This window comes from Chanos chanos, chromosome 10, assembly GCF_902362185.1.
Source record: "Chanos chanos chromosome 10, fChaCha1.1, whole genome shotgun sequence".
Taxonomy (NCBI): Eukaryota; Metazoa; Chordata; class Actinopteri; order Gonorynchiformes; family Chanidae; genus Chanos; species Chanos chanos.
Genome location: NC_044504.1, coordinates 33,773,341 through 33,789,105, shown reverse-complemented (window position 1 = coordinate 33,789,105; position 15,765 = coordinate 33,773,341). Strand labels below are relative to the sequence as shown.

Genomic DNA, 15,765 nt, shown 5'->3' with positions numbered 1-15,765 from the left:
TAAAAAGTGTTTCCTGCGCAGTTGAAGCACACAGTTCTCCATAGTTTTCTCTGTTTTCATGCATCTAGGGAAATTATCAGAATGCTGACACCTGACTCAAAATTTGAGAAATTTTACTGCTCAGTCACTCGCCAAATTGTCCCTAAAAAGCCTTCCTTGGTCTTTAAACTCACGATCTTTCTCGACATCTGGAGATTTGAGAGAACTGAACGGTACACATACTCTATATCAACACAAGCATATATGAGTAATCCTAAATAATGAATTACACCTGTGTGTATCTTTGAGAGAATATTTTAGAGATGTTAAGCTGTAATTAAATATTAATATCAATCAGCAATACATCCAAAAACCTGGCGGGCAAGCATGAAACCAACTAATTGCAATACCCTACCAGTTTCAGGCACACAATTTCAGGCACACAAATGTCTATGACGGATTTTGTGCCATTTTTGACTGATCGTTTTATCGTAAATTGATTTTTTTTTATTTTACAAAATATCTTCTTTAAACTGTAATAAACTTGACAGTTAGGTGACCTTTTAAACTACTCGTTTGGTAAAAAATCAATTTCAAATCTTTACAAAGTCAATCTGATTTCTTTATCATTGTTGCCTATCCATTTACTGTGTTCCGTTAGATTTCATTTCCGCTGTTCCGCAGTAATATACTTTTGAAACGAGGTGAAGTGCATCAATAAACGCGATGTACTTGTCATTTAAAAATTATATAGCCTATAGCCTACGTGACAATATTTGAAATATTTTAAATAGGACACACAGTAATACAAATATGCCTTACATACTGTGTTAAAACACTGAGATATCTCTAACATTATATTCAGAAGCAATTTAAATTCGCCTTACATTTGACATTTAGGTTAAGTGCTGAAGTTGATATTTAAATGACACGTATGTAAATACAGTGTAGGGCACTAGACAATTACAATCACATGTGACTGGTGGGCAGCAGACCGCTGTCATTATTGTCCATAAAAGATTTCACATTTTAATATTTTAAGCGTTTCTCTCGTGAAGAGAGATCTGACAGTAGGAAAATTACGATAAATACGCATTTACATAGGTTACCGATCATTAGTACGTAAATTAAATGCTCACTCAAGTGGACGTTTTGGGTACTAAATAAATAAATAAATAATCAGTTAAACAAATAAGTTCAAAACAAGACCTTGCTCACATTTTATACTGTTTCTCAGAGGGCACGCGTATTAATTAAATAAATTGAAAAAGAAATTAGCAACGACAGCTGATTATTATTCATGAGTGTTACAGTTATTTATATTAGTTATAACAAAACTAACACAGTTTTAAAACCAGAGTGATATATCCTTTAGTTTTATTTTGACCAGGTTTCAACGCAATTTCAGAAGTGAACCGGCAGAAATGCATTTCATTAATTATGTACATAAGCAGTTGCGTGCCAGTCTTTTCAAATATTAAAACTTATTCACAATTTACAAGAAATATAACAACATAAAGAGAATAATTCAGGTACATTAATTCACGTGTACAAACGTTTTGGTACTTGTGATACGAAAGAAAATCTTAAAAATTTTTTAAAAACACTTCTCATATTTTGAAGGAATAGGTAACATTGTTAACTTAAAAGATGTATTCTCACACAAACTTTGAATACTTTTAAATAACACTGGAATAAGCAGGTAATTCGTTCCGCAATACTTCCAGGAACGTCCACTCGAATTCATGGTCCAAACAATATTCAGCTGAAAATCATAAGCCATATATCTATGTTTTTCATCTCTCTCTTAAGATCGGCAAGCGAAACGATACTTAGCTTTCATTAACAAGGAGATAATAAACATTCTTTACAAAAGTTTGTTAAAGGAGCATCTAGAAAAAAGAGGTAAATATTTGGTTATGTGTTTCTGGATGCTTTTTGCAGCTTGATTTTCTTAAACAATTCAAATATGCGTCAAGGGAACGGTGCCATTAACTCCTGTTGTTGAACTCTGATAGTGTTGTGGTAAGGCATGAAGTCTACTCTGAACAGACGGGTCGCCGGATTCTCCTGTTGGCAAATACATGCTGATCATCTCTCTCAAGTCTCCTGGACACGGGCCTCTGGAGTGTGTAGTTACCGGCGGGCTTACATTCGGTTCGGACTTTACCAGTGAACTCAGCGTACCGATAGACCCCGAAGATGCTACACTGGAGCTCTGATGCTGCGTGTAAGAGATCCCCCCGTACCCGGACGGAGATGCGCTCATATAGCTCTGGGAATTTGATATGGGACTGTACTGAAGAGCGGTCATATCGTAACGATGCATGGGTTGAGGATTGTGCGGATGATGATGATGAGCGTGGTGGTGGTGTGCGCCACTTCCCGGGTGTTGGCTATAGGCAAGCTGCGCCTCCTGCATCATTGCAGCCGCTGCTGCGGCGGCAGCGACCTGGCCAGGGTATGCTCCATTTGCCCAACCGTTCATGTGCGCGTACCCAGCGCTGGCAGAGCCAGTGTGACCCCCAGGGCTTTCTAACCTCTGTCCGACCCCAGCTGCACTCATCCCGACCCCAAGACTTACTCCTGCCCCTGCACCTGCTCCGCCGAGGAGACCACCAGCCAAAGAGTATTTGTCCTTTTTAAGCAGCGTCTTGGTCTTCCGTCTTGGTCTGTACTTGTAATCCGGATGCTCTTTCATGTGCATTGCTCGCAACCGTTTTGCCTCATCGATAAATGGCCGTTTTTCAGCCTCTGTCATCATTTTCCACTCGGCGCCGAGTCTTTTGCTAATTTCAGAGTTGTGCATTTTGGGATTCTCCTGAGCCATTTTTCTCCGTTGGCCCCGGGACCACACCATGAATGCGTTCATTGGTCTTTTCACTCGGTCTTGGTTAGACTTACTCCCCGTGTTTGGTCCTGTTTGTCCTGCACTCGAATTAATTTGGGGTCCTGGGGAGTGCAGGTCCGTCTCCATCATCATGCTATACATTCACCTAGCTTATAAACCTGTTAGCCAACAAAGAAAAAACACATCAACTTTCTGCGCTCAAGTCCGCAGGAACACACAAACACAAGCACGCGGAGCTCCAGGAAAACTCTGTTCAGTAGCATGTAATATAATCCAGGTCGTTGTTGGCCGTTTGTAGGTCTCTGTCCCTTGTATTTTAGTCGTTTCCGACTGCTGATTCACATCCACGTTAATTGAACGAGCATTTGAGGTACTTTCCCTAGTGGAGTTGAGAAGTTAGTTAAAGCGACGGCCATATGATGCGCTTTGACAACGATTGAAATGAGCAAGCGGCCAATGGCGTTCTCGAAACGGAGCAATTTGCATAGAGTTCGGTGAGGTGACGTAGAGATCGAGGAAAGAACTAGTAGGCGCGGTGTGACAGGGGTCAACACCGCCCCCCTAACGGAAAGTAAATAGGCAGACTGACGCTGTACGGAATGAAAGCAGCTCTGATGGCTGATTTACCAAAACCTCTTCCATACCAGTGGTACTGTAACCTTAGTTATTCTTTACTTTATCCTCAGCTATAATCCTCGCCCAGTATCATGAGTAAATAGTGGGTAACCAGTCACAATATACCGGGCAATTTTAACTAAACTGGGATAAACTTTGCCTGCTAAATTTCTCTCTGTGTGTGAATTACGTATAAGTGACAGAGCCCTGTCCGTCCGCAAATTATGTGACTCACATAAAAAAACAAACAAAAAAAAAAAAACTATCACATCTGCGCGTAAACAACAGATTAAGCGGTAGGGACAGTTTTTGTAGTATTAAAGATGAGGGAGTTGACGATTTGTAAGAATTTACAAATGCATTCACCGTTTTGTTAATTTATAAGATTCGATCTATCAGAAGAGCGTTCGAACTGAGAAGGAGAGAATTAACGACATGCCACCATCAAACACAGAAGCTTCTCATGAAAAACTGGCAACTGTAATCACTAAACTTTGCCGTAAGTTTAAAACAAAGTAAGTATAAGATAGTTAATAACAGTCAGAGTCGCGAACCGCTCGGAAAGATGAGTTTTCATTCGTCCGGCGAAAGATAGGAAAGGACTCGACAGTTTGAGGATTATTCCGACGCAATGGTACAAGAAGTAATAAGATCCAGACCATATCCACACAATATTTTCTCACTTTCATAAAATATAAATTCTGCCCCAGGGTCTTCAAGAGCTATATGACAGAACTACAGCGGAATACAGCGGGTGCACAAAGTATATGAAATTCAATTTATTTACTAATACTAATATTAATAGTAATACTAATATCCTACCTGTAGCCATACTAACAGCTTGCTAATACTAATAGTAATGCTTGTGGTCCTTGTAGAGATTGTAATGGTGTTATTACTAAACAGAATGAACTAAAGAAGCAAGAAAAGAATAGGCTATCACAAAAACTGCGGACAAACTGCAATACTCCTACATATCAAAACAACGCCACACACTCGCTCTCTCTCTCTCTCTCTCTCTCTCTCTCTCTCTCTCTCTCACACACACACACACACACACACACACACACGCACAGTGAGAGAGAGACAGAGAGGCCTAATCAGTATTTAGGAGCAAAACGCAGAGAGGCGCATTTAAATCAGTCTTTCATATTGTAAAGTTCGTGCAGGGGTAAACTGTCATTTGGATCAGTACACAAAGGAGTATTACTGCCGTCTACTGGCAGGTTAATAACTCAAGTGTATTGTATGGTTCGGACAGGAGACAGAAAGGTACCACATCGCATCGGTGACTCTGGAGAAGTTAAACCATTTATACAGGGAATACCAATTAAATTTGGAAATAGTCCTCCGTCCACATACATAGACTGATAGACTGTAGTTTAAAGAAAGAAAGAAAGAAAGAAAGAAAGAAAGAAAGAAAGAAAGTATCGCGTGTTACATGAATATCAGGTGCATGTTAACTGATTAGCCGACAAAACTCAAAGTAACGAAATAACATGGTTTTAATGACGCTGAAGTCAAGCAGAACTCAGCCGGTGCTCAGTGTAGCAGACATATAATTCGAATTTCACAGCTGACCTGATCTGAAAACACCAATCAACCGCTAATTTGAAGCACAACAAAATATCACTGCCCTGCTGCGCATTTAACGACCTGATCACTGTGATCATTTGATCTAGATTTTACGGCTTTTAATTAGGATAATACCGGCATGTAAATTAAAGGAGATTTTGCGCGGACCACACGATTATGTAGCAAGATTTAACAATAAGGCAACTCAGGTGACATGGGTCGACGGACCTTAAATCCTCCTGAAGAGCTTGATAATGATGATGGTAGTGGTGATTATTATTATTATTATTATTATTATTATTGTTGTTGTTGTTGTTGTTGTTGTTGTTGTTGTTGTTGTTGTCGTCGTCGTTGTTGTTATTGATATTGGGGAATATTTTCGCAAAATGAAGGGTTAACCTTTGACTTGTGATGAAGATGTGAAATCATAAAATCAGCATTAGTCCATATATTTGCTTTGGTTTAAGTGAACTCTGCAGGCTACTACCTAGTTTCCTTAAAAGGTATTTGTCTTGAATTCGTATTAATAAAAGGTTTTCGTAATTCATTTCGTAATGGATAATTCAGCGACTTGGATCTTGTAGTTTTAAAAGGCTCACCGTTTTATACATTTCAGCATTTCTGAGTGGGAAGAAACCTGTTGTGTAAAGTACACAGTTATCACAACTTGTTCATAACTATTAACTGTAACTGTTACTGCGACACATTGGTGGTTGTTTGTTCTTCTATGAGTATTATAACAATGTACTGTGGTGTTTAACCTGCTTGATTTGATTTTGACCGTGATTTTAAGCCATGTTTGATTTTAACACGATAACAGGGGTTTGGAATGAAGCGGTTCCGTTTTTGCCTGGACTGACTACTGAATACACCGTAGCCCTCGTGGGACAGATTTACATTGACTATTTCGGTCAAATTTGCGGCACTCTTTAGAAATGCCCTTGTGGATGTGTGCGTGTAAAGGAACAGGTTATTTGAACCCGTCATTGGTGCACGTGTGAGTGCAGGGGCCAGAGCCCTCCACATTGAGTGAATAACTCGACAGTCAAGAATAGTTTTAAAAAGTTTTTGCCGATGACCTCCATATCACGCATAGCGTGTTATAAAGACGGCCCTCCAGTCTATCATATCTACAAGATAATAACAATATTACTGTACCCACTGATTTTGATGCAAAAAAGGTACGGTATGAAGCTACGGTGAACAGCTTTCGGATAAAGTTGGATAGCTCCAAACTTCAGTTCCAAACTTTTTTAAGTTGAGAGTTCAGAGTTTTTTTCTTTTAAGTTGTGTGAAGGCCCAAGTTTTACTTAAACATAAGACAGGTTTACAAGTCGTGCAGCAGATAGGCAACAGCTCACGACAGACAATTACGTCTAAGTGAGAGGGATATAGAAATGGATTTAAACTGACCGTTAACCTGGCAATCATACAACAACACCCAAAATAACAACAGGCTTTATAAAATTCTGAATTCTGTTCTGAATTTAATATTGGTTACAACCTTTGATTTTAAAATGTCAAGCTTTTGTTGTGTTGTTTTTATTTTTCCTGAGCGAATAAAAATGTGCAGCGCGCGTTCGCCTACTACTAATCCACGTAATTATGTTCTAATTAACGGGTTCTAATTTTCTCGTTGTTTTCTCAGACTTGTATAGCCGGCGCTTGTCAGTTTACGGCTCTTTGTGACGAATGTCAACAACAAAACAGGCCAAGGAAACAAGTCACGTTTTGACGCGCAAATGACTGACCCAGCTATCCCAGAAAAACACCTGTGTTTGCGCCGGAGATCTTTCAGATAAACTGATGATCGTTCTCCAGCTTTCGGAGCTTCTGCTATTAATAGGTTAAAGCCTATTCAGCCGGCGCTTCGACAACATAGTTAATAATTTGCATTTCACTGACGGGCTTTGCACAATATGCGCACAGCAAACAACTAAGCCGTCAATAGACAAAATGGGCTTTTACTTATATTCCACACAGTCATTGGGAAACGAGACTTCTACACACGCAACCGCGTGCGCCGGTGCCTCTCTCAGAAAACTAATAGGACGACTCTGTTGGCTGATGTGTTCAGAACAACTGTGAAAATTATTTTCTATCATGAATTAATAACAAACTATTTGTTCATAGTGTTCGATAAAGTGTTCGATAACGGAAGCTTTACTGACTCTGACCTCTATCGTTTAGTAATGTCCAGTCCTTAAACTGATAAGCATCTTATCGCTGCACCTGACCCTTTCACAGCAGCCATAAATATACGAAGCAAAATTTGCAATAAAAAATCACCCAAGTGACTGTAAAAACGAATGACGCTCCAGTTTCAGCACTTAGCTGTACCCCCGTTTACCTGTCTGTGATTTAAAAATGATTAAACAGAAAATGTTTGAGGCTGTTACTTAAAAGATCGTGACCTAAAGAGGTGACGATGATCAACGCATGAATCAGCACGACGCTGTGATTTAGATCCTAGTTTTTAAATGCTGTTTTAGATCCTACGGCCACTCATCATAACCTCTTTCCTAGACACCGTATCCCTTCATAATACATTCCAATTATTATTAAAAAATGAAACATTTTAAGCGGGCGAAAACCAAATGTCCATCCATTCAGAAATTAGGCTACCCTATGCCTGGTTAAAGACAAAAGCCGGAGTCATTGCATTTTGCAAACTTACGCGACCTCCATTGTCCCACATTCGCTGTCACTGATGTTGGAAGACTGTTCTTCCCCGTTCCTATTGCTCTGTCCTAACACAGCAATAGTCAGCAGTCGGACCGGTATCCCTAAAATCTACCTTCTTAGTGTGCCCAGTTCGGCCGTGCCCAGCTCCCAATCCCACCACTCACCACACACTGAGCAGAGAGACAAGAAAATGAAATTTATTATAGACTCTAAAGACAATTTCAAGTTATTGTTTCTCTCACCGAAAGGGTTCCTTCTTACATAATGAAGCGCCTTTTGTGTGGCGCGGAACAATACAAAACAAGTATTCTAATAAATAGCCACTTTTTTGTTCCCTCTCGAGGATGAATGGAATTGAGCAGTTGGGTTTGAAAGCAGCTGCGGCGCATTCAGGAGAGGGGGGCGGAGTCCTGGCGCACTGCGTCTCTCCTCCTTGGAAACGGACTTGGAGCACGGACCAGCAACACAGAGCTGCCGTCTGCAGCCTTCACCTCAGCACCTCTACAAAAGTCTACTTCATCATCGCTCTTACATGTCCACGGAGAGAATTACACCACATTGGTCTAATTAAACTGGCAACCCGCCACTCTACTTTCTACGCATCGCTATTTCTCTGGCGAAAATTATATGCTCTTGTTTAAAAAAAAAAGCCTATTTATTTTTTTTATTTGTTTGTTTACAAACAACTGCATGTTTCGTGACATTACTGAACACAAAACTGTCTGCAATGATAAAATAACAATCATCTCCGGGCAGTATACATTTATTATCATGCCAGTATATAGAATGCACCCAGGCTACTTTATGTTGCTTACAGTAACAATGCTAGATATACTGAGTACAGTTTTAGAAGTGGAATACAAAAATTCAGTGATACAGTATCGTCATCTATATAAAAAAAAAACAGTGAGACTTTGTAAAATATGGTTTGAACAATGTCATTTTATTGTTATTTTACACAACGACTGTGTTATAGCAACATGAGTACACACCCATTAACACTATCACATCCATCTTAGATAGGCCTACTAAATATAAAACCAACACAGAAAATGCAGCCTAAGGCTTTCATCAAAATGTATATCAAGCTGTTTCAAGGCCTGTCATATGTTCCTTGCCAAGTTCTCAGGTAGTCTCTCATACCATATGACCCACAGGCTCAGGAACACAGCTTGCTACCATATGCCTCTGACAGCTTGTCACAGACGGTCAAGCCATTACACTCAAGCCTAGCTTGGAGCGCCTTCCCCTCAATTTGAAGGAGCAAGTTTATATTAAACACACCAAACACCTTAAATACACAAAGTACACTAATCATTTTCTTTTCAGTACTATCAATACTAACCTTTACTTATGATCCCTCGCGACTATGGTAGAAGAGTTGTTTCACCGGAAAGAGAATTCCTAACATTTTGCTCATGATTCATAATTGCGAGCTAATCTTTACCTGGTAAGCAGGTGTTGACGTAAAAATTGGTAGGGGCTCCAGGACTGGATTTCAAGACTCCTATCCCATCCCAGTTCTAATATTTCAATGTCCAGTTTTATTGGATTTCTGTCTCATACGAATTATGCTCACCCAGTGTCAAGGTATTTCCTGTATAAAATACTGTATTGTCTTTATTTACACTGTACATTTAATTATCTTTACTGAAAAACATTTTACAAACCCACGACTCGGCTGAATGAAACAAATCACACGAAGTGAACTCATATAAGTAAAATTGAAGGTTATGTGTCTTATCACGCGTTTCTTTGGTTCATCTGGGCATGCTGAGTCAGATCTCTGAACCGCTATGCTTTCTGAGAATTGAATTAATGGTCTTACCCCTTGGTGACTTCTGTGTCTGTATCAAAATGATGCACAGAAATGACATGCATTCTGCTGTTGGTAAATCACTTTTTCTAATTCCCGTTCTATTGAGCATTTGATTGAATGATAACTTTAAGATCAAAACACACAAAATCCTACGACTCTAATCTCTAGTTAAGGTCAGTTTTCTCGACCTTTCATATACACCCTAGGACTGTGCCTATATAAAACCAAACAACATGATCATTAATGAATCTGGAGGGGAAAAAAAATTGATAGGCTGTGTTATGAAGATAATTACATTTTACCAGCATTCATAGTAATAACAGCCAATTACAACAACAATAGCAATATTCATCGGGTAATGCATTTTACAGTTTAGTCCATACCACACAGGAACTTCAGATTAAAAGTGCATCAGGTCTATGTTGGCTGTGGGGTGACACAGAGAAAAAGAGTTCAAGGCCAGTACGTGGAGACAGTACGTAGAACCGTGACTATGCAGATCATCACAGGATCGTTAGACCCAAACGGAGACCTGTTGAGCTCCATCAGCAGCATGACTCCAAAGGCCATCAGCACACAGCTCATTAAACTCTCACCGTGTCTGTTTTGGCTGCTCCGGCTGCCAGCAGTTAAACACCCCACTCCCAGAATGGCTCTCCTTCACCAGGCCACTGCTGCGTTAATTTTCTCTCTCTATTAACGTTGCATGGCTAATCGGGTTTTTCTCCCCTCCGTAGCGGCGGAGAACTGTGAAGACATAAGCAGGTGTCAAACATGCCTCTGCCGTTTAGCGCCACAATTTGTCTCCCGGCTATGGCTCTGTGGATCTGGAAAACGCAACTAATTCTCCATCCACTGTTTGGCCCAATCTGTTCCATTAAACACTTGGAAGGGATAATTACAAATCACACACTGATTGTTTTTTTGTTTTTGTTTTTTTTTTTTACTGCTCCTATTAGACACTCAGCAACATAAACCAATCACACACTGACATACCTCATTACCAGTGGTCAACATCAATCCACTTTAAGTGGGAAAACATCTTTAATTTTTGAATGGAATCAAAACGTATTTGATCTCCATGTTGTGATTACTGTGACCACAGTACATCTTATCAGGCAACAGATCTTTCTAACAGATCAATGAGTGATCCAGGTACGCAGTTATTGAACTGTGCAATCTAGAAAATGGTAAAAACAGCAGATCATTCGATGGTCAAATGTTAACTGATGTATCAGTGACAATGCTGTAAAATACATACAACACTTTAACATATGAACAATGAACGTTTCCCTGCCTGAAACCACCATTCAGTGCTCAATTTCATTCAAGGTCAAAGATCACTTTTAGAGAAACAGATATTTTAGAAAAAAAAACACATCTCGAGGGTCTTTTATCATAATCATCCTTATTTTTATACTAAAAATACAAAATGCGTTCTACTGTCACATTCTGGAGTGCTATGAAATACCAGTCACAATGCAACTCACAGTCCTCCGCTTACTTCTGCTCATGACTGTCTGAAGCTGCCTGTGTTAAAAGACATAGAAATAAACAGTGAAGAACAAAGAGAGAGGGAGGAAGAGCATGTGAAAGAGAAAGTGGAGGATTAAGTTCAAAGCAGTGGAGAAAGTAGGTAACAAAGGTACTAAAACACAACTGAGTCTTTGCGTTCTTAGACCAGGTTTGTTACACACACACACACACACACACACACACACACACACACACACCCTTACTTCCTGTGGTCTTGTTTCTTCTGCATCCTTGACGAAAGCTTCAAAAGAGAGAGAGCATGTGGAGGAGGGACAGCAGACCCTCAGTCAAACACATCACCTGTATTTTTTTTTTTAAAAGTGACACAGAGTGGTTCTCAGAAAGCTGCATTAACTTTGGAAAAACTTGTTATGGACAACCATAGTGTTCGACAAGTTCATCTCCAAAAACAAACGAGCGCCACCGAAAAGCATGCTATGGAGAGAGGGGTAAAAAAAAAAAAAAAACCCCGAATGCAGCCTAGTTTTATATGTTAGGTTTAACATTTTCCTTATTTATAGTCTAGTGCATAGCACCATATTTATGTTCCTCCATCCAGTCATGTCCTTAGCTCCTCTCGTGGACAGCTCATCCGATTGAAAATCTTTTTAATAACAGGAGAAAATGTCAACAGTACTTTTGGCTCCAGGTTTTTTTGGGGTTCTTTTTTTTTTTTGCCCTGTTCTCCTCTACTTACTCACCCTGACTAGCTGATCTCTCTCTAATAAAAAAAAAAGGCACATCTACATCATATCTCTCTGGATAAACAACACTATTAGTTTCGTACAAGACTTCACTTACTTTACAATGAGGTTCAGCATAGCTGAGATAATTTAGTAGTGAAAAAAAAAAAAAACACATTATGACGAGGTCAGGTAAGTGCCATCTGCCATCCATTATGTAGGAAAATCAATCCCTCACATGTGGAGTACGTATGTCCATTACACAGACGTTGGCCTGGGCTGTTTTTCTTATTTTCTTTCTCTACCTCCCCCCCCTGCCCTTCTCCCCCACCCCCCCACCCCCCCTGACAATTATGGCAAGATTTTAAGCATTGTTCCATCCCTCAATTAGCAGCAACACCTTTCCTTTGATTGATATATAATGAATGTAATGGTTTTAACAGTCCACAGACAGATCACTTAGAGGGGCTCTGTTAATGGCACTGGCGGCTTCGCGGCTGGAATAATGTCAGTTTCTCCAAACCCAGGCTAATTAGAGACTGTGTAGCTCATTACCCAGGTAATAAGCCCTAACGCTAATGGGTATCAGACAAGACCCCCAAACACTAGACAGAGGGAAAGGGGGGGTGGGGGGGGGGGGCGGCGGGGGCGGGAGGAGGGGTGCTGAAGAGAGGCAGAGAGGAAGAGAAGGAGAGACAGACGGACAAAGAGAAAAAGAGGATGTGGAAACGGAAAACGAGAAACGGAGAGAGAGCTGAGAGAATTAAACGAGGAGGAGGATGGAAGCGAGAGAGAAAAAGACGAGGGGGAAAATGTGTTTTAATATTGTTGACCGGTTATGACAAGTAAGCAGCTCAGTTCTTTTTTTTTTCTTTTTTTTTTTATGTGTCAAAAAGCACAATGGTTGCTATGCAGTGAGGGGAAAAGGGGTGGGAGAAGGAAAGCAAGAGCGAGAGAGAGCAAGAAAGAGAGAGAGTGAGTGAGAGAGAGAGAGAGAGAGTGAGAGAGAGAGAGAGAGTGAGAGAGAGAGAGAGAGAGAGCGAGGGGGGGGGGGGAGAAACAGTGATGGTTTCCTTGTTAACCACTTTGCCACTTAGGGGCTTGTTAGCACCAAAGCTCTCAGCTGCACCCATTAATGGGGATGGTACCACACTTGGCTTTCTGTGTTTTCCCATGTACTCTTTTTTTCTTTTTTTCTTTTTTTTTACTAGATAAAGAGAAGCAAAAGGGGGCCCCCAGAAGTCCAGTTGAGGAGTGTTGGATGGGACATGATGACTGACAGAGAGCTCCTGCTCTACATGTGTCAAGCCTCATTAGAAACCATTATAGACCACACACTACCCACCCACTCATACACTAAGGTTTAGAGCAAAAATGTTATTGTTTTGTAATTAATCCATTAAAAAAAATCTGACCGGGCCCTCAACCATAGGTCAGAGTGCTCTGTTTCAAAACGAAAATGGGGAGGTCGGGAGGGGTGAGGAGTAAAATGACAGTCGATGTTTCCATACAAATCTGGGGCCACAAAACAGATCAGGGTTTTGCCGGGGTACCGAGCCTGTTGCCGTGGTAATCTTAATCTTATATAACAGCACTGGGGCTGGAGAGGAGTGGTTTGTTAATATAGACAAGATAGTTAATCTGCTTCTTTCATCTCTCTTATGCGGTCATCTCGTGCCCCTGTTCTAATAGGCTTAATCTTATTATGCCAACAGGAGAAAAAAAGTTGGCATTAAAGGAACCTGTATCCCTCACATGAAACAAATTTGGCTTATGATATATTCATCACAGTGCTTTAAGAAAATGAATACACTCATGTCTGACTGAAATCAAAGCCCAACATGTACTTACGCCTGAGTTTTCATTTCTCTAAGAATGTCTTTCAATGATTGACCGTGTCCTTACAGTAAAATGTTTCCTGCTTTTTTTATATTCTTCATTTAAGACATCTTGACATCATGAATATATTTAAGTGTATTCACTCACTGATTTAATAAATTGATCCATTTAAAAAAAAAGTTAGAGTTTGACCTTTCTCAAAATTAATCAGTGTTGGTAGACTGTAAAAGTTTGGATGTATGCGTGTGTGTGTGTGTGTGCGCGCACGTGCATGTGTGCATGCGTGTGTATGTGTGCACGTGCGCGTGCGCGAGCGCCTGTGTGTGTGCATGTGCGTGTGATTAATATGCATGTGAGCCGAGCGGTGAGGCCTGAAGAGAATGTAATCTCATTTAACCCTCCGTCCCCTCTAACTAACATCGTTAATCAGGTCTGACATACCAACAACACACACGACAGGGCCACTAATCTGAAAAGTCAACACTAGCCCCTGACCCCAGCACACTTCCCCTGTCTCTCAGCCTGCTCCTTCCCTCCCTCTCCAGAGACAGGGCTGTAACTTCAGCCTCGGGGGTAGCTGGGGGGGGGCATGGCGCTTTAAGACACCATCTCTTGAGACAAATTAGGATGCAAATTGTTTTAGCCCACCCATTCATACCCGTTTACTTTTTTGGATGTGTGAATCACCGCAGCAGCAGAAAAACTACCACCATCACCCATCCACGCTGATCTTACTCTGTGTGTGTGTGTGTGTGTGTGTGTGTGTGTGTGTGTGTGTGTGTGTGTGTGCCTGATGTTAGCTGGTGGGTACCTCTCCATTCTCTCCCTCAGACACCTAACATTCTAAATGAGGTCATTCCACTGGTGGGGTCTGAGTGGATCAAAGCCCTTTTCCTCCCACAGCCCCTTTCTTTCCTTCTTGCTCTCTCTCTCTTTTTTTTCACTCTCATTTATTTTTTGAAGCTCTCTTTTGACCAGCGCTTTCTAAAAATGCCCCCAGCCCACCCCCCCCCCCCCCCCCACTGCCCTGAAGCCTTAAGATGTTTGTACCTCTTAAAAATACTCTTGAGATTTTGCCTACTGCAGTATTTTTCACAATTGGTCCAGAAATTTCATCCATTAAAATTGGCAGAATTCGCTAATTCACTTATACCCCCATTACTTTCTCTCATGGATTTTTAAAATGCATCTTTTTTAATAGAAAGCCAAACTGGCAGCAGTGATGAGATGGTCCATGTTGACAGATAAGGCCTCTTCTAATCAGCATATTTAACTTTGCTGCGCGTTTGAATTTGTGTGGGTTTGGAGCGTCATAAATGCACACCCAATGTGGACCAGCATTCAGGACAATAATATACCATTTTGATGCAAATCAAGGGGGCCCATTAATGTTTAAATTTATTTCTGTCCTTTCTAGAAAAAAATGCATTTATTCCCCACAAACCTAGATAATTACTTTGCTCCAAAACGCATGTTCCATTAACACAGTTGAATATTCTTCATCAAATTCTGTTTTATTTAAATTTATAATGCAATTTAAGGCCAAGTGGCATTCTGACCATTAATCATAATAAGAAAATGAATGCTAAGCATCTATAAACATTAAAAAAAAAAAAAAAAAAAAAAAAAAAAACAGAAACAAAAACAAAAATGTAACATGCACGGCCAGTCTAAATGAAATTACTGGATCACATACTACTTTCATAGATATTTCTCAGATATAAGTTGTTTTGCCCACCTGATTCTTTTAAACAGCTCATAGAAGATTAGCTGGCAACTCTTCCTCCAAAGCTGGGCCCCTTATTAAATCTATCACTGTGGCCTAACATGAAGGGCAAAAGTGACCTAATCCATTTAGTTTCACACCAGAAATGAGAATAAGCTTCAGTAGCAATGTCTTATATACTCGTATACTTATATGTCTCTGTGCCATGAGCAATATGCCCATCATGCCACGGTGCCCTGGTGAATAAAACGGAGAGAGAAAAAGAGAGAGAAGAGATGCATATGGAGCATGTAGGACATTGTATGCGTGGTGTGTGTATATGTGCGTGCATGCATGCGTGTGAGTGTTTGGGTGTGTGTGTGTGTGAGAGAGAGAGAGAGAGAGATAGACAGAGAGAGAGAGCATGTGTCTGTCGAGTAAACAGGTGCTTAAAAAAGGTTTTTAAAAATTAAGGCCA

At 40.4% G+C, this 15,765-nt stretch overlaps 1 protein-coding gene across 1 annotated transcript; it reads right to left on the bottom strand.

The window, feature by feature from the left end:
• Positions 1-1,942: 1,942 nt before the first annotated feature.
• sox1a (SRY-box transcription factor 1a) lies at positions 1,943-2,971 on the bottom strand. The gene has a single exon (XM_030785794.1). It carries the CDS (start codon positions 2,969-2,971, stop codon positions 1,943-1,945), a length of 1,029 nt encoding a protein of 342 aa, XP_030641654.1.
• Positions 2,972-15,765: the final 12,794 nt, after the last annotated feature.

Bases quoted from the DNA above. Each gene is read 5' to 3' on its own strand.
- sox1a (XM_030785794.1), bottom strand. From the start codon at position 2,971: ATGTATAGCATGATGATGGAGACGGACCTGCACTCCCCAGGACCCCAA.